The 23,597-nt window shown below is 38.4% G+C and overlaps 2 protein-coding genes and 1 long non-coding RNA gene across 7 annotated transcripts; 1 reads left to right on the top strand and 2 right to left on the bottom strand.

The window, feature by feature from the left end:
- Positions 1-593: 593 nt before the first annotated feature.
- Positions 594-2,118, bottom strand: LOC149676466 (uncharacterized). Its single transcript, XR_016366669.1, has 3 exons — positions 2,087-2,118; positions 1,337-1,427; positions 594-1,265 (listed from the first exon to the last, which is right to left on the bottom strand). It is a non-coding gene; the product is annotated as an uncharacterized LOC149676466 (long non-coding RNA).
- Positions 2,119-2,187: 69 nt separating this feature from the next.
- LOC149676465 (uncharacterized) lies at positions 2,188-11,116 on the bottom strand. 5 transcript variants are annotated; one of them, XM_089838693.1, is made up of 8 exons: positions 10,977-11,116; positions 10,360-10,911; positions 10,196-10,292; positions 5,932-6,078; positions 5,698-5,843; positions 4,767-4,887; positions 4,557-4,659; positions 2,188-4,450 (listed from the first exon to the last, which is right to left on the bottom strand). In XM_089838693.1, exon 8 carries the CDS (start codon positions 4,208-4,210, stop codon positions 2,309-2,311), a length of 1,902 nt encoding a protein of 633 aa, XP_089694819.1. In that variant the 5' UTR covers positions 4,211-4,450; positions 4,557-4,659; positions 4,767-4,887; positions 5,698-5,843; positions 5,932-6,078; positions 10,196-10,292; positions 10,360-10,911; positions 10,977-11,116; the 3' UTR covers positions 2,188-2,308. The 5 variants fall into 5 exon arrangements, with proteins under 5 accessions (XP_089694819.1, XP_089694818.1, XP_089694822.1 ...); XM_089838692.1 differs by having other exon boundaries at positions 10,466-10,911; XM_089838696.1 differs by having other exon boundaries at positions 10,760-10,911.
- Positions 11,117-21,626: 10,510 nt separating this feature from the next.
- LOC149676464 (uncharacterized) lies at positions 21,627-22,757 on the top strand. The gene has a single exon (XM_089838750.1). The coding sequence runs from the start codon at positions 21,627-21,629 to the stop codon at positions 22,755-22,757; it is 1,131 nt and encodes a 376-aa protein (XP_089694876.1).
- Positions 22,758-23,597: the final 840 nt, after the last annotated feature.

Genomic DNA, 23,597 nt, shown 5'->3' with positions numbered 1-23,597 from the left:
TTGAATTCTTATTTGAAACAAAACTTCGAAAAGTTTCGATTTTTGCTCTCCTAAATCTTTCAATCAAATTAAATCGTTACAAAAAATATATTTTAATTTTCAGAGAAAAAACTCGTAAATTCATGAGAAAAAGATGCATGAATAAATTTCGCAATAATTTGATTCTTTCGTTCTTGAAAATGTCCATTAGAGTTCGCTGGACATTATTCAAAACAAACTGCAAATTTTAGTCTTCGTTGAATTTGCGAATAAAAAAGTTAGTGAATTATTTACAAAGTTGAAATATTTGGCGAAAATTTTGATTTGAAATGATTGAGTTATTTGGTCCGGAATTATCACGATACCTTACACGGGAAGTTCGTTTACCAAGACACGCGACACAAATTAATAAAATTTGAAAACGCATTTAAATATTTTGAAATCCGTAAATAGTTTTAATTGTTCGTGAATCTCGTCACTAATTCTTGAAATTGTTCAAAATAAATAAAGACTAATAAATTGAAAATGGCGTCAATTCGGTAAATTGAAGAATTGTCGAATCCCGAACTGAGGAAATGGATAACGGGAGTTGGTGATGAGGAAGGTCAAAGGTCGTTTGTGGTCAAGGTGTAGAAGAGGGAAGACTCTTTCGCGGACACCTTTTAGTCGGGGGAAGAAGGTGGTGTCCAGTTGTCGGGACAGTGGTCGATAACAATTCCAGATGAAGGGAAAGTAAAGGAACCACGAGAAAGAACTGCCAGAAGATACTCAAAGAGAGAATCAACTGTCCACTATAATCTAAAGAGATTTAATAATGGTGGTCGTCTGTCCATTTTCCCCTTTAACAACCTTTACGGGTTGTGCTTGACCACAATGTCCTGAATCTCAAGCAGAGCCTGTCTCCTCAGTAGAAGGGGGGTAGGTAGGTTTTGATAAAGGTAAATATTGGGTTTAGGTTAAGTATGAGGTTGGGTAAGGTGAGGGGTAAGGTTGGTGGGTTGAATGAGGTTTCCCCTTCCCCGAGGTCAGGCCTCCTGAGTTGGCATGCGGTCACTTTGCTTCTCTTAGGAAGGGGGTCAAAATGGGAAACGTAGTTCTTTCTCGTTGTCCTCCACTCGCTCAAACTCTTAAGGTTTATTTCCCTTCATTTGCAATTGATATCTCGACCTCATCCATCTGGACTAATGACGCGTACGCGACGAACACTCGTGTCGTTTCATTCGTAATGATCCCCCGCGTTCGCGTACACGTTCATCCTTCCCAACTTCTACGGAGTGACGTTGATCCTGAAAATAAAAAGCAATGAAACGTCTCTGTTACAATGAAACTTTTTTAAAAATTTCAAAATTGTACCGACCTTACGAAAACTAGGATGAAACAAGAAGAGATTTGTCTTCTCAAAACAAAATCGTCGAAATTTAAGGCGACTGGATGTTGATGCTAGTTTCCTGTGACGTAGAAGGTAAAAAATGTAAGAGAAATAAGACTAAGCTCAATCTTAACCGTAATTTTAAGTGTGGCCTCCTTTTAGGGTAGAATGAAACTAAGATAGTAAAAAAATGTGAGAGGTGGCAATAAACGAGATATTTAGCAGTAATATGGGGGTTCAAACATGTCCATTTTAGTGATTTTTTGGAAAAGGTGGAAATTTATCAGTTGATAGAAACAGGCGCATATTTAGCGGCTCCTGTTATGTTCATTTTGTTCTTGCTAAGCCTAGTTTGAAAATTTTAATTTCAGCGCGAGACACGCGAGTTCTCGCGCGTGAACCAAGCTCTTACGTATTTATGACGTCAAAGGGAAAAGAAAATAAATGCCGCGCATTTCGAATTTCACAATAGATTAAAAGGGTGAAGCCTCGTTTTAAATCATTTCAAAAATCTTGTTTTATTTTAAAAGTTAATGGAAAGTCTACCTCTTTAAATTGGATGTAGAAGCTTAAGCGCATTCTCAGATAGCGTCGAGACAGGGATAGATTTAATTTTAGAAGTAGGAATGGAGAATAGAGTAATATGTGAGAGTGCGTCAAAGTCCGAGATACCCTTCCACGGGACGGGGTATGAAAGAAAAGGCAGGTCATAGCGACAGAGGTAAAAAAATGAATTACGTATTTTTCGCAGTCCACGACAGCAACGTCATCAAAACGTAGTTTAAGTTTCAAAATCAATAAGATAATTTAAACTATTTTCGTTACTACGTGTTGGAGGGAGGGAGCTGGGGTTCTATACTGGGCAGTGGTCTATGAGTCGGAATAACTGAAGTAAATACTAACCGTTCCGTTCTCCATTCCTACTTCTAAAATTAAATCTATCCCTGGTCAAGACTTTCCCTATTTCCGGAAGTTAGGCTTATCTCGGGATTCGTGGAGGGAAGAAATTCGTCTGTCGTCTGCTACAGTACATATTTTTGGCCTTTGTAGCAGACGACAGACTAATTTCTTACCGTTATTCCCCTCCACGAATGCCGAGATAAGCCTAACTTCCGGCGATAGGGAATAAGGTGGATTATTGACAGTCGAATTAGTTACCCCAGATTTGTCTCCCAGGTTTATGTTTTTCTGTTCTATCGGGGTGTTGATGTTGTTTATGGTCACCAACCCGTCGATGTTAATGGTCCCTTGATTCACCAAGTTGAACTGTGGACCTTGACTCGCCCTCGCAGAACTGTTTTTGAGTTTCATCCTCATTTCGGCATTGCGAAGGTTCATCTTGGATAGGGTCTCCGTCAATTGGCCCAGATCCCTTTCCCGGGCATCAATCTCGTCAATGTCACTTCTCGAAGGGCCAGCGCTGTTTATGTCCGGCGTCTCACTCGATCCGCTTAATTCAGATCTTTCTCGCTTCAGTTCTTCAATCTCACTCTCTAATTTCTCTTTTTTAATCCTGAGCGACGACAGTTGAGTTTCCAATCTTTCCACCTCTTCGTTCAAGACGGAAACATCCAGGGGGGGATTTGAAGTCTCTTCAGTCTGAACGGATCTCGATCCCGCCGCCTCGCTCTTCGCTCCTTCGTTCGAACTTTCTTTTTCTTCTGCCTTCCTTTTTTCGTGATCATCAAACAATTTTTCAATTTGTTTTTTAACGGAATCTATCGCGTAGGACAAGGCGGTTCGGCCAACATTGTTAGTCAAGTGGATGTCGGCGCCGTTTTCCAGCAACAATCTGATGACGTCCAAGTGACCCTTATAGGAAGCCATGTACAAGGGTGTGTCGCCATCTTCCATTGCCTGATTGACTTGCGCCCCATTTCGGATCAAGTGAGCGACGACGTCCAAATGACCATTCTGGGAAGCGATGTACAAGGATGTGGCGCCATCTTTCTGTACCTGATTGACTTGCGCCCCATTTTGGATCAAGTGAGTGACTACATCCAAGTGACCATTCTGGGAAGCCATGTACAAGGGTGTGAAGCCATCTTTATGGGCCTGATTGACTTGCGCCCCATTTTGGATCAAGTGAGAGACGACGTCCAAGCGACCCATCTCGGAAGCGACGTACAAGGGTGTGATGCCATCTTTACGCGCCTGATTGACTTGCGCCCCATTTTGGATCAAGTGGGTGATGACATCCAAGTGACCATTCTGGGAAGCGATGTACAAGGGTGTGGTGCCATCTTTATGGGCTTGGTTGACTTGCGCCCCCTTTTGGATCAAATGAGTGACGACGTCCAAATGACCATTCTGGGAAGCGATGTACAAGGGTGTGGCGCCATCTTCATGGGCCTGATTGACTTGCGCCCCTTTTTGGATCAAGTGGGTGACGACATCCAAATGACCATTCTGGGAAGCCATGTACAAGGGTGTGAAGCCATCTTCATGGGCCTGATTGACTTGCCCCCCATTTTGGATCAAGTGAGTGACGATCTCCAAGTGACCTTTATGGGAAGCGATGAACAAGGGTGTGGCGCCATTAATTTTGGCCTGGTTGACTTGGCCCCCGTTTTGGATCAGGTGAGTGATGACGTCCAATTTGCCTTCCCAGGATGCCAAGTATAAGGGTGTTCTGCCTTCATTGTCGATGGCCTCAATTCGAGATCCTTTTCCAAGAAGTATTTTGACAATTTCAACATGTCCATTTTCGGAAGCGAAGTGTAAAGCCGTGCGTCCATTTTCCCCCTCCCTCTTGTCGGGGTCTTCCCCTCTCGCTAATAATGTCTTTACTCTATTTACGTCACCATCCCGCGAAGCTTCGTGTATATTCGGAATGCCTAGTATCCTCCTGAACACCGCCATCAGATTCCAAGGTTTTGATTCCTAAGAAAGTTCTTGTTTCAAGGGCGATTGTGGACCTTGATATTAAGGACTGCGTGATTCGGGACATTGTTCCTCGCAACACATTCCCGTATTTACACGGGGAAGTACACTTATGTGTGGTGACGTCAGGGACAGGGAAGTAATAGTGTTCGGGAGCTCCATCTTGTTCCTCGTTGTCGGTTGACGCTCATTACATTTCAGCGCGTTCGTATTTTGAGTCTAAAAACATTTAAGACACGCCTTCAAAACCAAACATTGAAGAGCTCTAGCATATTTCATCTAAAATTGATCAATTGATAGCTATGGAGTTTTAAACTGCACTCACTTGGATTGAAATGGTCCATCAGGGTGGGGACTTTCACCTGCACGTTGAAAATGTCACCATTGGCCTCGAGTTCTTTTTTCCCAACTCGAGAAATGATCGCCCGCTGTAAGAGTAAGACAGATGAATCAATGAGGTGGAACCTTCAACATCCGCAATTACTCGATTCGACGTAGTTTACCCGAACTGAAAATCTCTCTTTCGTGAAATTACCTGGAAAATGTCTTTGACGGAATTTAGAGAGGCCGAAGACTCCGTTGTTTGATGGTGCGCGTGTTAGAGATGACCGTGGGTCATTGAAGTCCTGGAATATACATTGAGTTTTGTAATTGACCTACAAAAAATACCTCGACATTAAAAATATTTTAGCAAGGGAAGGCAATTGGAATTTAGTGGGAAACAACAGTTCTTGGATTTACGAAAATTGCTAAATTGCGCTACAAATTTGTGTGAAGAGTTGACTTTTTTGTAACTCTTTAATATTCTTTAGAATTATCTCTATCGACAGAAGTTGATGACTTTTTATCCTGGAAAGTATTGGACACTAAGGAATTATATAGTATCCATCCCTACAAATCAAAATTGCCTATGGTAATCGTAAAAGAGAGTCGAAAGTTTCCTCCCCGCTAGGAAAACCATCTAATCTACTGGAAAAAATTCCACGCCGTGAGGCTGTGCCACTCAACTGTGGGGCGTGTTTAAATCTTCTTCAGCGCCAATCTTTGAAAAGCCGTCTGTCTAGAACTCTTAAAACCCATAAAAATCCGTGGGCCTACGACCCTACACTAGTTTGAGCCGTTTCTGATTCGTTACCTCAAACCACAGGACACACCTTAAAGTTTCGTTACTTGCCCGCTGCTGGCGCGCAAATCAGCCTGCCACCTCAAAATGAGAGAAGCGCCGTAGAGGACGCGGTGATCGGACCTAATAAGAAGTTGGCTAACAGAGATGGTTCCGGAAAATGTTAGAGTCCAATACTTCAAAGGATAAGAAGTCATAAACTTCTGCTATCGACAACTAGCTTTTGGCCAAAAGAATAATTGGGGAAAATATTTTGAATTAGTCATTTGGGGAATCTGGGAATTTAGCGCTAACCCTGAACAAGTTGTTTCCCGAACTGAACCTCTCTTAAATAAAGTTCTACCTTTTGAATTTCGTTGCCTTCGATTGAGATTTAAGATCAGAAACTATTTGTAAATTAACTTTAACATTTCGATGTCCGTCTCTCGATTGTTGTACTTTGAATGAGATTGGGAGCCTTCCTTGACCCCGCCCAGAAGGAACGACCACCTGCAAATCAAAAAAGATTAAAATGGCTGCAATTTTTAAGATGCAAAACCATAATTCAAGAAAGAACTCTCGAATTTGATGAAGTTACCTCGAATGACTTTGTTTCTTTATGGGAGAATGGAGATTCGAGGGGTGTTTCACTCCGCCGTTCCGTGGAGCGGATCTCCGACTCTTAGCTGCTCTTCGACGCTCACGAATGACGACTGCCACTGTCTCATCAACCAGCTCCCAAATCCTGAAAATTTTCAATTGAACCTCTTTAGTCAAGGAATCAGCACCAATGGTCGTGGTCCATATTGAGGTAACATCGCCCCTACGGTGGTCGCTCAAACCTAGCGCTATTTTTGAGGTGCAATGCTGCCAGACTTTTGGCTTACCATTTTTTCCGAGTACTGAGTTTCGTCGGCTACTATTCATTCCGTTTTTAGACACAGAACATGCGTAAAGGTTAATGTTTGTTTATGGAAATTTTAATTGGCTTAATTTCAAAACTATTTAAAAGGAATAGCGACCTGATTTAAAAATGATCTCAAATCTAAAGAAAACCTTTTTTTTTTTGAGAGTTTAAACTCCTCTGATTCCAAAAAATATGCTTGATCAATATTTATATATAAGGGAAAAAACAGCGAAAAACGCTTCGAAAACTTGAAATATGGGGGGCAAAAGCAAATTTGAGGAGGAGATTTTTGGCGGGGTTTTTTCCTTGATACGTCACTCGCGGCATCTCGCGGAAAAGCCAAGCACCTGAGACTCTCGAGTCTACTAATGCCGCGGGGCGAATCTGAATAAAATAGGCTTGACAGGCGTCACGTGAGCGACATCTAGAGAGAAAATTTCTCTTTACTACGTCATCAAACGAGCCACAAAATTTTAACTAGGCCTTTTCCAAACTGTACAATACTTTGATTGCAAGATTATAAATTGCTATGAAACCAAATAAAATGAAGTAAACATGTCATAATAAACTAGATTTTGCGAGGATTTTTTCGCACTTTAAATTTGCGGAAGACGAAAATTATGTCACTAACACTTTAACCAAATTGGAGACCTGACTATGTAAACGTGGAGTAAAAATTTAAAAGAATTTTATAATTGTGCCCTTTAGTTCTCTCAATCATGAAGCGGACGATAATCAGTTACCAGAACCACGGCCCACCCTATCACGGGCGTAATCCAGCTATCCATGTTAAAAGAAAATCCCTCACTCCATAAATGGCAGCCAATTTACATTTTCCCGCGGTGTTCTTAAGATCTCTGCGGTGATCAAATGGACCATTACATTTCAATACTCGAATGTAGCTTGGAATAGAGAAGCGAGTGCTTCGAAGTATGAGACTAGCTATCCTTTGTGATATAACGTGATTACACGCGTTTCTGCGTCGTCATAATTACAGTTCAACTTTCCAATTTCGATTCAAATAGCCGGAAATAGTCTCAATTGATTTGCATAATATAAGAAGTGTGTGTGGCCCGAAGTGATCTCTTATTGGCCTCGAAATAATTATTGGCTGACTGCCTCTAGGACTTTAAAGGGCTAGTTCGATTTTAAATACACTTTTCAAGTACAATTTAAGGTTAGGTGACTAGGGGATCTCCTTCTCTTTAAAATAAGGCAAGTTCCGTTAAAATCGGTTCACATTTCGCCGAGATACAAATTTTTCAATTCAAAGTTTCAAACTAGGCTTAGCAACGAAATTAAGCCTTAGATTAGGCTTAAAGCTAAAGACTATTTCTCGTAAACTTTTCACCTTTCAAAGGCATCATATACTAAGTTTAATTTAAAATAATGATATCATTTCTTGGAGGTTAATTATATGATAATTAATTACATTTAAGTCGCGGCGGAAACAAACTTAAATCAATATTTTCATGAGCATAAAAACCCGGGCACTAGTTCCTTCTTCCTGGCCACCAAATACCATAAAATATCTAACCAATAATATGAAGGGTAAAATATAGAAAAACATGGAAAATATATATTTTAATTAATTTCCGCGCACCTTAATTTTAACAAATTATCCTATAATTAACCTTGAATAAATGATATCAGAAGTGAGATGAGACTAGAAGTGAAGGGCTCTAGCATTGGTAGTAGATCCTGGCACTAGTGAACAAATTTGAGGATTTTATGCCACCGCTTCCATCGCGAGGGTGAGAAAAAAATTGGTCGAGTTCCAAAAACATTTCCTACCCCCTTCCTCTCAACCTAAAGCGGCCGAACACGGACGGGGCTCCTTGAATCTAGTTCGGCCGTCTACCGCCACGAGCGTCTCACGTTTTGAAGAGGGAAAATTCAGACACCGCTACTAGAGGGCCAACCGTTGGTGTGTTATCAAGAATATTCACTTTCGCCGAGTGAAGAATTTGGTTAGCTCAGTACTTCTAATCTCATCTCACTTCTGATGATATTTATTGAACAAAACTATGTATTTAGAATGTGCTAAGGGCTAAAGTGGTAAAGTTTAGCCTTTAATTGAGAATTGTCCCTTGAACAGAAGCTATCGAATTCCATTTTCAATCACCACATCCCACCGATTTCCCACGGTACTTTCCCCACGAAAGTTAGATAGATCTTCTACAACAATAGTCCTGCAATATGCGGAATTTTACTCCTATTATTTTCTCATCTGAAATTCGGAGGTGGCCCGTTTCCGCGCAGTTCTGTTTTTGACACCTTAAAAACCCATAAACCCCTTTCAGCACAATTTGCAAAGCACATTTCAGCACATATCGCAAGTAAAACATTTTTATTTTCTTGTTGAATACATTTTAAAACCCTGAAACTTAAGCCGCTGGCCCATTGGACTGAATCCCATTGGACTGAATCCCATTGGCCTGAATATAGCCAATATGTGAGTTTTATGATCGTAAAATGTTCGATGCTATTTAACGATGCATTTGTTTTTAATGCAGTTTTTACAAACGGAATTAAAGTAAAATGCATCTTTTACTTTGATTATTTAACATAAAAACACTTGTTTCAATGTTTTCGTCTATTAATACCCTTTTCTATATCGATGGTGATATTGCAATGGTCAAATCACAAGTTTAAAATAAAAAGCAAGCCTCTATTGCTGAATAGCCTAACCTAACCAAACCCTACCCAAACCAAAGCTAAGCCAGGGTTCGTACACGATCTGGAAAACCCGGAAAAGTCAGGGAAATTGAAAATGGGCCTAAAATGTCAGGGATATTGAAAATGGGCCTAAAATGTCAGGGAAATTGAAAATGGGCCTAAAAGGTCAGGAAAAAGGTCTAGAAAATTGGAAATGGGCCTGAAAGGTCAGGGAAATTGAAAATGTAGCTAAAACGTCAGAATAAATTCAGGGAAATTGAACATGGGTCTAAAAGGTCAGAGAAAAGTCTGGGGAATTGTAAATGTGCCTAAAAGGTCAGGGAAAAGGTCTGGAAAATTGGAAATGGGCCTAAAAGGTCAGGGAAAAGTCAGGGAAATTGTAAATGTAGCTAAAAAGTCAGGGAAGGGTCAAATAAGGGTGACCAGAAAATGTGTTGTCTGAGATTCGAGCAGAGCCCGAAATTGTCGTTACTCGCTCCGGGTATTTGTGATTTTATTTAGTTACTGTTAAATTGAAACGAATTAATTGGCTTATTTTTATAACAATAGCAACTCGTTCGAAATGGATTCGAGTGAATTTAGATTGGTTTTCACATATTCACGCACGTTATTGCAAATGGTCAGGGAAATTTGTAGAATTTAGTCAGGGCAAACCAAAAGTATTTTGTACAAATCCTGTAAGCCCAAATCTTTGCGGAAATGGGTTATGGTAAAAAAGGGTGAACTAAAATTTCTATGTAAAACTGTGCGCGAGTGGGCCAAAAATTTTGTGCGGAATTGAGCTATAGTTCTCTAAAATTGTGCGGAAATTGGCATTCTCGCGAAATTCTATAAAACAGAAACGAAACCAATGTTCCACTTTTCCTAAACTCGAGATTCCATAACAACTCTTTATTATTTGATCTGAAGTCCTACTAGAAATGTGAAATTACCGTAATTTTCAAAAATGGTAATTTACCGGGTAAATTACCGAAACATTACTGGTAAATTACAGATTAAAATTTTAAAATTACCGTAATTTATGGTATTTTATGTTTTAACATGCTTATTACCGCGGTAATTTTGTAATTTACCGGTAAATTACCACTCTAAAATTACGGTAAGATATAAATCTGTAATTTACGCGGTATTTGGTAAATTACCGGTAATCTACGGACGTTAAATTACGGACTCACATCTCTAAGTTCTACAAAACAAATATCCTATTTTTCACGTACAATCGGAATTTTTTGCGATTCGCGCAATTTACTTAAGAACTCTAAACTGCATCACTTACCATTATGATGTCTCTGACTTGTTGGACCTAGTTCCTAATCGCACATTGATGAGCACCGTTCTGACGCTCGCCTCTCCCCCAGTAACACTTTTTAAACCTGGAAATTGCGATACACCATTGTAATATTCAACGAAACCAAGGTGACTCCTTTTATCTCCCTCAACCGTTCAATGGATGACGTGATGTTTGTTAGATTTCGGATTTGTTGTCGAATCCGCATAATTTGCGCCGAATTGAACCTATCTTTCCCTCTGTTAGGAATAAATCTACCTTGATAAGTTCTTTTTATCGGAGATTAGAGAAGCGCCTGACTCCATTGTTTTTCCTGGTAAGTTTTTATGATCGTTTTGAAACCTCCCTTCGAAGCGATGGCGTCAACCTCACAACGGGCTTATACTATCAGTGTTATCATTCGTAATCCTTCACCTTTCCAAAATGGAGAAGGTCATTCTTCCCAAGAATTAACCTGATACGAAATATTTTTTGAGTTTAATTCCGCTTATCAATTTTGATGATAAGACAGGTAGTTAACGAAAACAACAACACCACTTGAAAGACTCATACCTTTTACATTAGCTTAGCCAGGATATATTATGAAGAGTCTCCCGCCCCCCTCCATTTGGCACGTTTAAGTTAATGCCAATTAAAAGTTAATGCTGCCCCATCCCAAAATAAGGATTCATTTCCTTTCAAGGAACAAAGGATGAAGAGGAATTCTGGATAAGTTTGGAGAAAAGAAACTAAATAATCAAGAGCTTCGTTTGCCAGGACTCATAAAAACCTAGAAAACAGGAACTTCGGAGAAGGTGGTGGGCGTGTCGCAGCCCATGGGACTCGACGCGTAACTGTCCCCCAAATAACAGCAGTTCTCGATCGCCAAATGAGTGAAACCACCTGTAGAACAATCGAAACAAATTGGTCAGCAACTTTGGTATTGCGTTGTCCAGTGGTCCGATATACAGCTCCTACGAAATTCAATATTTTCATAGCTATTTACTAGGGATGCAACGATTCGTAATTTTTGGGAATCGGCCGGTTCGATGCATCGGTCTCCAAAAAATCGGCTTCGGGCGATTAATCGGCCGAAGCCTCAAGGTTATACGTTTTAGGCATTAGTATAGGAGTGCTACTTGTCAAAAATGTCCAAGGACAATAATCTATCTGGTTTGGTTTCCGAGATACTAGTTCATTTAATTCAACAAACATTTTGTCCATTCTTTTTGCTACAACTTGTTTTTGATTAGTTCTTTCTTTGCATTCCGGATAGAGAAAAAGAATTTTAAGCGTGAGTTTTAAGTTTCATTTCCTGAAAAAACCCCTTTCCTTTCTCATCCTTTAAAAAACAAGAAGTAGCATTCAAGACTTCAAGTATTATTACTTTAAGTAAACAAGGGACCGCAGGAATACACGCTAGATACAATGACACCCGACCAAACACATTAGAGGGATAGCTGACAATAATAAAATGCAGACTGTGACAGAGCGACATTGTTTGTGGAACGGGTGGGAAGTAGCAGTGAGCACAAATCGAAAGGAGGGTCAAAGATAGAAGGAGGAAGGAAAACCATAACGGCCGGGCACCATGGCTCTCCCGCGCATCTACCTCGGCGCACAGCCGAGGATTAAGACGTCACGTGATCCGTTGAGAAGGAAATTCAAAGAGGGTAAACCCGAAAATACGGTAAGAGGATCACACTAGACTAGAGATCAGCATTCAGCGTGGTTACTGTAGCTTTGTAAAAACGTAAACAAACTTCTTCTCTCTCGGTTGCGCCGATTGCGCATGTGCGCCACGCTCTTAGAAAGCGACTGGTACTGGTAACGTTTTTGAAAGGGGTCTGACGAAGAATTTGGGCTCTTCGAAGTAGCGAGAGGGAGTAATAAAGTAACAGACACGTTAACGTTATTTGTTAAATTGCAAACTTGTTAGTTCCTTTATACTAGCTCAAAAGATCAGATCTAACCAGAAAGAGTCGGCCGAAAAAAATCGGCCGATTACCTTAGAAAAATCGGCCGATACGATTATTCGGCCAAGTGACCGATTCTGGCCGAAGCCGATTCTTGGCCGATGCATCGTTGCATCCCTACTATTTACCAATAAATTCATGGGCTGGTAAGGCTCGGGGGATAGGGTCTTGAAGCCACCAGGACGTGGGTTCGAACCCCGTCCGTGGTACAAGATTCTAGTACAATACGAGAGGACAAAGAAGCAGAGGGAATAAATTGAGGGATACTTGAATACTATCACCAAGAGAAAACAGAAGAGGGTATAATCATGGATAAAAAATGCGCGTGAGCGTCATATATGCTTTCACGCTAAAGGATAGGCAACTCCCTATCTCGAACGATAGCTTATTCCGTTTATACTCTGTTACAACATCGCTTGTCAGCACGCGCAAAGCTATTTCTCTATGTAACCTAGCTTTGTACGTGCTGAGAAGAGACGAAGAAACTTCAGGATCTTCAGGATTTAAAATATCCGAGCTCGATTGCACGGACCTCTACGCCTTAGTTTCAAATAAGTGTGAAATAGCCTACAGCCTACTACACCTATTTTAAACTAAGGCCTAGAGGTCGATGCACTCGAGCTAAAAAACTCGCGGATAATTTAAATCATGAAGATCCTGAAACTCATGGAACATATGCTATAAACTCATTTAACATATACTATAAACTCATTTATCATATACTTTAAACCCATGGAACAAATGCTATAAACTCATTTAACATATACTATAAACTCATGGAACACATAATATAAACTCATTTAACATATGCTATAAACTCATTGAACATATACTTTAAACTCATGGAACATATACTATAAACTCATGGAACATATACTTTAAACTCATGGAACATGTAATATAAACTCATTTAACATATACTATAAACTCATGGAACATATACTATAAACTCATGGTACATATAATATAAACTCATGGTACATATAATAAACTCAAGGTATATATACTATCCAACTTTTTGAACCATCGGGATTAGTCCAAAAATTTAATCGTCTGAAGGAGCCTTAAGAAGATTTGCACCGAACCAAAACGGCGTTGGGGTTTTCCTACAAATATTCCAAATCGGTGTTTCGTAATTTTTCTTTAAAGATAAGGAGGTTCCTTGAAGTGTTTTCAATTGATGGCACCCACTCGAACCTCGACGAGAGAGAAAGATTATTCGTTCCCCGATTTCCCCTCGAGAGGGACGAGCGGGAAAGTCTTCTTTACAGGGGCAAGGCGGAAAAGTCTACATTACAGGGGCAAGGCGGGAAAGTCTACATTACAGGGGCAAGGCGAGAAAGTCTACATTACAGGGGCAAGGCGGGAAAGTCTACATTACAGGGGCAAGGCAGGAAAGTCTACATTACAGGGGCAAGGCGAGAAAGTCTACATTACAGGGGCAAGGCGGGAAAGTCTACTTTACAGGGGCAAGGCAGGAAAGTCTACTTTACTGGGGCAAGGCGGGAAAGTCTACATTACAGGGGCAAGTCGGGACAGTCTACTTTACAGGGGCAAGGCGGGACAGTCTACTTTACAGGGGCAAGGCGGGACAGTCTACTTTACAGGGGCAAGGCGGGACAGTCTACTTTACAGGGGCAAGGCGGGAAAGTCTACTTTACAGGGGCAAGGCGGGAAAGTCTACTTTACAGGGGCAAGGCGGGAAAGTCTACTTTACAGGGGCAAGGGGGGAAAGTCTACTTTACAGGGGCAAGGCGGGAAAGTCTACTTTACAGGGGCAAGGCGGGAAAGTCTACTTTACAGGGGCAAGGCGGGAAAGTCTACTTTTCATATTTTTATAAATATGTTTAAGTTAAGTTGGATGTAGTCTACTCTCGAATATATAACATTCTTTCTGTAAAACTCCAATAATTTGTAATTTTAAACGTATAAAATTTACATAACATAAGTTTGAACCAATAAATTGATGATTTTAGGACCTATAAATATCCTATAATTTTCCTTTCAGACCTATAATACCTATTATTTTTTGTGCACTAAGCGCTGGGAGCCCTGGGGTTGGTCTGATCTCTGGGTTAACCGCGTTGACGTACAAAAGGTAATTTTTAAGCAGTCAACACGGTCACGTAAACAACCAACCGGAACTAGTTTCTAGAAATTCAGAGCCGGATCCTATTTACAAAGCTTCTGCTCCTCTTGGTATATTCTCTTTGGTGTGTCCGAGTGTCCGAGTGCTGGGAGCGAGAGGATGATGGGCAAGATTTTTCCCCTTCTCTCTCTCTCCCTCTCTCTCTCTCATCATCATATTGTCATACTGACATATGAAATGATCTCCTTTTAAAAACATAACGAAACTCTCTCTCTCCCCCTCTCTCTCTCTTTCTCTCTCCCTCCCTCTCTCTCTTTCTCTCTCTCTCATCATCATATTGTCATACTGACATATTAAATGATCTCCTTTTAAAAACATAACGAAACTCTCTCTCTCCCTCTCTCTCTTTCTCTCTCTCCCTCTCTCTCTGTCTCATAGCTAGTTTTTAGTTTAGATTGTGTTCTTTTTTCTCACTGTTGTTAATAGTGATTTTTTGTGTATTTTAGTATTGTTTATCTCACTTAACATTTAACATATCTCCCCTCTTTTGATTTAATTCTGTGGGGTTTACTACCCCTTTGCTGTATTTGTTTTATTTTTACCTGATTACTTGTAACGAAGACTTTCCTCATTTGTTCCTGATTTTGATTAATTGTAACTATCTCATACTTGTAACGGAGACTTTCCTCATTTGTTCCTGATTTTGATTAATTGTAACTATCTCATAATGTATTGTAAATAAACTATCCATTTGAAAAACAAAAAACTCTCTCTGTCTCATCATCATATTGTCATACTGACATATTAAATTATCTCCTTTTAAAAACATAACGAAACTCTCTCTCCCCCTCTCTCCCCCCTCTCTCTCTCTCTCTTTCTCTCTCTCCCTCTCTCTATCTCTCTCTCATCATCATATTGTCATACTGACATATTAAATGATCTCCTTTTAAAAACATAGCGAAACTCTCTCTCTCCCTCCCTCTCTCTCTCCATCTCTCTCTCTCCCCCTCCCTCTCTCTCTCTCCCTCTCTCTCTCTCTCTGTCCGTATAACCCTTTATGCCCGTGAGAAAATATCCTCGCCCAGTTTCTAACCCTTCCTCTTATATCGACCGGGGCCAAAAATTCTCAGGATCGAGAGAGAGAGAAAAAAGGGTAGCGTTTGAAGAAATGGTATGGGATGGGATGGAGGTTCGAAATGGTCATGGTTACCTAACGATGAAAAATGGTTGGGGAATTTTTTGTTGGAAATAGAATACGATTGAATTTACTATCCGTGTTTAAAAAAAATCATTTGAGGTTCTCTAAAGATAATTTAATATTGATTAAAAAAGGTGGGGTGGCGTAGCGGTTAGCGCTTTCGCCTCGTAGCAAGAGCATCCCGGGTTCGATCCCGGACTGTGGCATGCACCGGGTAAAAATCTGGGAACAAACGCTTCCGCGTAAAGTTTGCAAGTTCTCTCCCCATGCGCTTGTTAAAGGAGTTCCCGTTTCTCTTTTCCATCAAAACTTGCATCAGAGGTTAACTGTAATAGTTAGTATAGACTGCTGCGGTGTCTCGCCTAATTTTTATTTTAAGTTAGTTAATTTACGAGGATAGCCTCATTTCGATCCCGGACTGTGGCACCGGGTGGAGTTTGCAAGTTCTCTCCCCACTTGTTAAAAGGAGTTTTCCTCCGCGGTCAAACCCGGTTTCTCTTTTCCATCAAAACTTCCATCAGAGGTTAACGGTGGTAATAGTTAGTATAGGGGGCGCTGTAGTTAGCTGTGGGGGCATAGGGGCTAGCCCCCTGCACCCTTCTATGCATTGTAAAGGGACCCACCTGTAAAGAAGCCACAGGTTTAGTGTGGAAATCCCTTCATAGGTAATGGTAAGCATAGGACGCTGTAGGTTAGCATAGGGGGCGCTGTAGGTTAGCTGTGGGGGCATAGGGGCTAGCCCCCTGCACCCCTCTATGCATTGTAAAGGGACCCACATGTAAACGAGCTACAGACTTAGTGTGGAAATCCATTCATAGACAAAGCCTAGATTATTATTGTTATAATGGACGAAAGTAAACTGGCTGACCCCTCGAGCTCGACACGAGTCACGTGAGATACTGTCCGACTCGGTAACCACGCACCAATGTTGAACGTAACTTAGGCAAACAAGGAGTAGACGACAGCTATTCTCAAATGTAAATGATTAGCCCTAATTCTTTTGACGATAAGAAGAAAATAATTTAATTCACAACCATTTAATCTAGTAACGCTGGGTAAGAGAAGGGGGAAGGGGTTAAGGGGGTGTGTCCACTGGATCGATCTTGCGCGTGGTGCCTGAGTTTCCTTGGCGCTTTCTCTTTCTGGCGTGATGGCGTGTATATCCCTTCTGAGAATGCACTCCTGGCGCTGGTCGGGGCTCGGGGGTCGGGTTGGGCTTGGGGAGAGCTAATGTCTTATAGGGGGGCAGCTTAGCAGCTAGCTCCCATTTCCACGGCATCGGTTCGGTGCTAGGGCTAGCTGCTAAACCGGCGGGGGCATATCCCCATTTTTTTTTGTGTAATTCGCTTATGTACGGTGGCGCCGCCAACGCGAGAGAACTACGTTAAAAATATTCCTGTTTTCTCTTTTATTATTTTCAAACCCCCCCCCCGCTCCGTTTAATTTGCATAAAACATAGAGCTGGCGGATAGAAATAGAGTGAGAGAGAGGGAGAGAGAGGGGGAGAGAGGGAGAGGGAGAGAGAGAGTAAGAGAGAGAGAGGAGAGAGAGAGAAAGAGCGAGAGAGAAAGAGAGGAGAGAGAGAGAGAAAGTATATTTCCTTAAAACACATGATTTCTTTTTCTTTTCTTTCTTGTCTTTGGGTATGTCTTATTCGCCGCCAGCCAGGAGATACCAGTATTTAAATTGTGCCTTTCATTTCAAAGTTAGGTGCATTGTATTCAGGGTTCATACGAACAGGGAAAATAGGAAAATATCAGGGAAATTGCTATAGGGGAAAAAGTTCAGGGAAATATCAGGGAAAATGAAAAATGTACTTTGAAAAATCAGGAAAAATACATTGTTTTTCTAGATATGAGGGAAATTATTTTAAATAAATTGAAAGAAATACACTTCAGTGGGACCCATAGTCTAATGTAATTGTGTATGTTGGTCCCGCTAAATCTAGCTAAGAGGGATAAACGTATGCTGATGTAGGTATAGTCTAGTAACCTATATTTGAAACTATAAACGCTCCTCCTTGGGATGTAAAGAAAAAAATGCACCTGGAAATTTATGTGATCTGGAAAACCTGGAAATATCAGGGAAACTGGCTTTGGAAATTTCGTATGAACCCTGAATTTCTATATAAACGAACCATTCCGACGGATTATTAGTACGCTGACTTTATACATTAAGATTATTATCATGGTGACATTATAATCAGTTCAAATTTACATTGTAATTCACCCTTTCTTTTCTAGCGTGAGTTCCCCCCCCCTCATTTTTTCTTCTTTGTAATATTTTGGAGGTGTAGGCCTAGACTGTCTCCTAGGATGTCGATTTTTATTAGTGGCAGAAATAAAATTATATTTCCGCTCTAGGGCTCCGTAATTAATCTCCTTCGATTTGACAAGGACTTCCTTATTCTCATTTCCCTTCCTTCCTCCATCTTCCTTCCTCCTTATTTTTCCTTAGCAAATATTAGAGAGCCTATTTTTCTACTTCAATTACAAAATTATCTCTGGAAGGGAACTAAATTTTCAAGGGGATTTGATAATAGGAAGTTTTCAAATTTTAATTATGATAATATTAGCTGATGGTGGAAGTGATGAGGGAAAACCCTAATTCAAGCTGAAAATGTATAATGTATTTTCTAGCAGCGCCTGTAGAAATGTTTTACCGCTGAACACCAAATTTCAACGGGGGAAGTACTCATTCAGGGGCTATAGGAAATTTCATTTTTTTTTCACATATTTAACTAGTATGGTTATTTAATTAATTAATTATTATTATTTTTTCGTAATTATTAATTGGGTTATTAATTATTTAAAATATCTAATTATAAATTGTTTAAAATATCTAATTATTGGGTTATTAATTATTTAAAATATCTAATTATAAATTGTTTAAAATATCTAATTATTGGGTTATTAATTATTTAAAATATCTAATTACTAATTGCGTTATTAATTATTAAAAATATGTAATTACTAATTGCGTTATTAATTATTTAAAATATCTAATTACTAATTGCGTTATTAATTATTTAAAATATCTAATTACTAATTGCGTTATTAATTATTTAAAATATCTAATTACTAATTGCGTTATTAATTATTTAAAATATCTAATTACTAATTGCGTTATTAATTATTTAAAATATCTAATTACTAATTGCGTTATTAATTATTATTATTTTTCGTAATTATTAATTGGGTTGTTAATTATTTAAAATATCTAATTACTAATTGGGTTATTAATTATTATTATTTTTCGTAATTATTAATTGGGTTATTAATTATTTAAAACATCTAATTACTAATTGGGCTATTAATTATTTAAAATATCCAATTATTAATTGGGTTATTAATTACTTAAAATATCCAATTATTAATTGGGTTATTAATTATTTAAAATATCTAATTATTAATTGGGTTTTTAATTATTTAAAATATATAATTATTAATTGGGTTATTAATTATTTAAAATATCTAATTATAAATTATTTAAAATATCCAATTATTGAGTTATTAATTAATTAAAATATCCAATTATTGAGTTATTAATTAATTAAAATATCCAATTATTGAGTTGTTAATTAATTGAAATATCTAATTATTAATTGGGTTATTAATTATTTAAAATATCTAATTATTGGGTTAAAAATTAGTTAATATATCTAATTATTAATTGGGTTATTAATTATTTAAAATATCTAATTAAGTTTTTTTTAAAGAATTTTGCAAAATATGTATTAGATGTCAATGTTAAAGCTTCAAAGGGATAATCTTAAAACTGGCCTTAATTAATTATTATTATTGTTTTTCGTAATTATTAATTGGCTTAATAATTATTTAAAATATATCTAATTATGAGAATCGCGTAAGAATTTTGTCAAAATTCTACAGGGCCGGTAGGCCCTTGTAGATATGACATGACACCCTTCCGTAATGTTAAAGAAAAAGTCACACCTTTTGGGGTTAGCGTCCCATAGAAAAAGCATTAAAAAAATTTCGTTTTTTTAACGAAATGGTCATAGGCCATACGGAAAAAGTATAGCGAAGTTAGTTTTCGGAATACTTCTAAATTAACAAGCATATATTAAATGGGAAACTTACCTGTTTCGATTTTTAATTAATGAATTCTAATTTTTGTAATTTAACTAATTAAGACAGTACGTCAAAAAATTACTTTTGGGTCAGAGGTCAGCCTAACCTTATAGCGCGCTTAAACCTATTTTCTTCATTTCCTTCTCGTTGACAACTAGAAGGTCCTAAGTTTGTGGGTGCTAACAAGTTACGTTGACAAATTTCAAATGTTGGGTTTCTTGCTGATTTTAATAATTTCTTAGCAGTAGACGCTAACAAATTACTTTGGTATTTCATCCGAGCTTGAGCACCTTTATATGTATTTTCTAATTAACTGTAGCACCCTTAATAAGAAATACGTCGTTATCAGGTCGAATTTTCGTCTAGAAAAGTAATTCAGGTAAATAATTACAGTTAATAGAGGTTTTTATATCATTTAAAGTAAGCTTTTCGACGTTCTTTACGGCCAAGGCTTAAGATTTAGTTTGTCTATGTAATATAGTGTTTATAGTGTCTTTCCTTTTAAAGATTATAAGAAAGCTTATTTCCAGCACTGTTTTGGATTGGAATTACAAAAATACGCAGTCTGCTTCGATTCATGCTGCAAATCCTAACCCTAGGGCCTAGGTTTTACGCGTAACTTAATACTGTATTGATCATGACCGTTTGTTGGTAAAAAATGGCATATATATCCAAATTATTATGGTTTAGAAATCAACGGTAGTGTTTTCACCCTGTGAAGAATTCAACTTCAAAATATTACAGGAAAGATGACAAAATGCTCAATGTGTTTTCCCTACGGCAGTTAAAAAAGTGGTGTTAATATTAGCGCAGTTAAGTCAACATTCTCATTTGAGGACAGGTATACACGGTTTCATTATTTGTTAATCTCACTTAAATGCTACTAATTGTGAAGGTGTGTGATACAATTCCTGAAACTAAACCAATGTAGAGGACCAGATTATAGAGTAGTATCGATTCCCACTGCTGAAACGTCATCTATGATATTTTGGGGAAAGATTCAGTTCAGTTCAGTTTCCAACTAAAACGAAACCTAGTATTTTGAATGATTTCAAGGAGGAAGTAGTAAGCCGCCATTGTAATCGCAAATTATGGCTAGAAAGCATAAGAAGTGTTGTGTGAAAGATTGTACCGGTGAAAAACGTGACAAGAATTTGCCTGAGGTTCGCGAAATTAGGTTTTTTTGCATTCCCGGAATAATACGAAACCAGGGAATCAAAACAGAAGAGCTATCTGCCCGTAGACGTAAGCTGTGGATACAAAACCTAAGGCTTAGCGAAAGTGATGCATTGGCCAAGTTAAGTGTCTGTTCAAAGCATTTTTACTCAGGTGAGTGTTTCAACTACCTGTTAATTAATATTTCGTTCGTCTAGAAGAGCCCCTTTGCGTACCAAATAAGGTGCTGTAAATAATTAAAATACATTTCTTAGGCGAACCAGCCAAACTTTACGACCGAACGAATCCTGATTGGTTACCATGTTTCGATGACACTAAAAACAAAAACCCATCCAAAGCAGAGCGTTACAAAAGGAGAATTAGACGAGCAAGGTTTCAATACTCCAGTATAGCTTTAAATGATAATTTTAAATCAAACAATCTCCCAGCGGCAACATCAACACCAGCTCAGAAGAAATTACGCTACGATAGCTTTGAGCATAAAATATCGACTATTGCCAAAGTCAATGATGATAATAACCTATTTTCAAGTACATTTGGGGCCAGTTTTTCACTTGATGAACATAGAAATGATATTTCTATGATTGAAACTGGTATGTCATACTTTAATAAGCAAACTACTACCGAGATGTTCTAATTATTTTGTGGACCAACAGAATCCAGTGGGGTAGATGTTTTGAGCCAATCTGATTCCAGTGTAACTGACGTTTGGCGGAAAATGCAATCCAACAGAGGAGACTTTGGAGTCCAAACGGAATCCAACGGAAGAGACTTTGGAGTCCAAACGGAATTCAACGGAATTGACTTTGGTGGACAAACGGAATCCAACGGAATCGACTTTGGTGGTCAAACGGAGCCAAATGGAATAGACTTTAGTGGTCAAACTGAAACTAAATTAACAGATTCTTGCATGCAAACTACACCACACGTTGCTGAATCATATTCGCAAACTATTTTAAGAGTTTGCCCTAAATTTGAAGCAGAATCCTTAGAAATTAAGTTGAAGGAATGTTGGGAAATGATCAATGCTTTAACTTCCCAATTGAAAGAGGTTAATGAAACTGTGACGCGTTGTGATGAAGAAATAGCCAAGTTAACATCTGATGTAACCAAGAGAGATGTGGAGATAGAAAAGTTAAGATTCAATCCCTCTTACTTTAATGATTCTAAGGATAAAGTTTTATTTTACACAGGCGTAGAATGCTTCGAATATCTCACAGATATTTTAGAGGAAATTGAACCTTATATGTTTAGAAATTCTAAGTTAAGTTCATTCCAACAGTTGATTTTAACATTAATGAAACTTAGACTAGCTTCAACTAACAAAGAACTAGCTTATAAATTTTGGATATCTGAAACCGCAGTAGGGCGAATTTTTCACAATTGCCTAAATGCTCTACATAATCGCCTATATAAATTCGTTAGATGGCCGGAAAGAGACGAATTACAGGCAACAATGCCCATGTGCTTCCGTGAAAAATTCGGCAAAAAATGCGCTGTAATCATTGATTGTTTTGAAGTATTTACTGATAAACCATCTAATGTTAAATGTCGTGCCGAAACCTGGTCCAGTTATAAACACCAGAATACTATTAAGTTCTTAATTGGAATAACTCCACAAGGGTCTATCAGTTTCATTTCTAAAGGGTGGGGTGGTCGTGTCAGCGACAAATATTTAACTGAGCATTCAGGTTTATTAGAAAAACTAGTGCCAGGCGACTTGATTCTTGCTGATCGAGGATTTGACATAGACGACTCTGTTGGCTTTTATTGTGCTAGTATCAAGTACCCAACCTTTGTAAATGGAAAGAAACAGTTAGATCCTTGTGATATAGAAGCTACTCGTAAATTAGCTAACGTAAGAATTCATGTTGAGAGAGTAATAGGGCTACTTCGTCAAAAATACAAAATACTACATTCTAAACTGCCGGTTGAATTTCTAAAGCGAGCCCCTGGTGAATCTGTAGCCACGATAGATAAAATAGCAGTAGTTTGTGGTGCACTAACTAATTTGGCACCGTCAGTTGTTTCTATTGAATAACGGTCGGACCATTTCGAACTGTTATATTTTGTACAGTCAGCATAAATGAAGCGTTTCTCTCTCGCTACTACTTTTCAGTCGCGAGAAAGGATTCATTTACGTTGACTGTACGTAGTGGTTGCGAAATAATCAACAAAAGTTTAAAAGTTAACGAATTTTAAATTTAATTTCAGTAAAAGGTTAATACTGTAATGCTTACGCGATTACTTGTGTTTTAAAGGAACAAATGTTTACATTCTTTCTATCACAACTATCAAGTTAATGAAATTTTTATCACAAATTGAAATCTGAGATCAATTCTTATTCGCATATTTACAGTTATTAGGAACAAAGTTTTACATTTTTTATTGCCTCTTTTTTGTTACTCTTTTTTTCAGCTCTTTGGAGCATTCTTTACAAATCCATTTTCCCTTTGGAATTCTCTTTATATTCAAACACTGAATATGAAACCACTTAATTGTACAGATTTCAGATTCACAGTAAATCATCGAGCCAGATTCAGGCTCTTTACAATAACACCATGGCTCATTTCCATCACTATCCATCGCTTCATGACTGTCATCGTCCTTTTCTTTGTTTTTAAAGGCACCTTGTCTTTCAACTTTATGTCTCTTGCTTCGACGTCCAACTTCATCTTGCTTTTCACCCTCATTTTCCTGACTTCCAAGTGGTTGTCCCTTTTTCTGACTTTGAACACCATCTGGTTTTTCATCCTTATTTTCTTGACTGTCAAATATCTTTTGTTTCCCACCCATCTTCCCTTGACTCTCAACTTCACCTTGACTTACAGATATATTTTCTTTTTCACCCTTGTTTTCTTGACTATCCACTTTGTTTTGG

The sequence above is a fragment of the Phalangium opilio genome, unplaced genomic scaffold (assembly GCF_054372755.1).
Source record: "Phalangium opilio isolate 3A_F unplaced genomic scaffold, DU_Popi_V2 ptg000046l_1, whole genome shotgun sequence".
NCBI lineage: Eukaryota > Metazoa > Arthropoda > Arachnida > Opiliones > Phalangiidae > Phalangium > Phalangium opilio.
The sequence above is the reverse complement of the archived record's forward strand: the minus strand, read 5'-3'. Positions and strand labels throughout refer to the sequence as shown.

Coding starts and splice junctions, on each gene's coding strand:
- LOC149676465 (XM_089838694.1), bottom strand. CDS start 4,210: ATGGCGGTGTTCAGGAGGATACTAGGCATTCCGAATATACACGAAGCT.
- LOC149676464 (XM_089838750.1), top strand. CDS start 21,627: ATGCAAACTACACCACACGTTGCTGAATCATATTCGCAAACTATTTTA.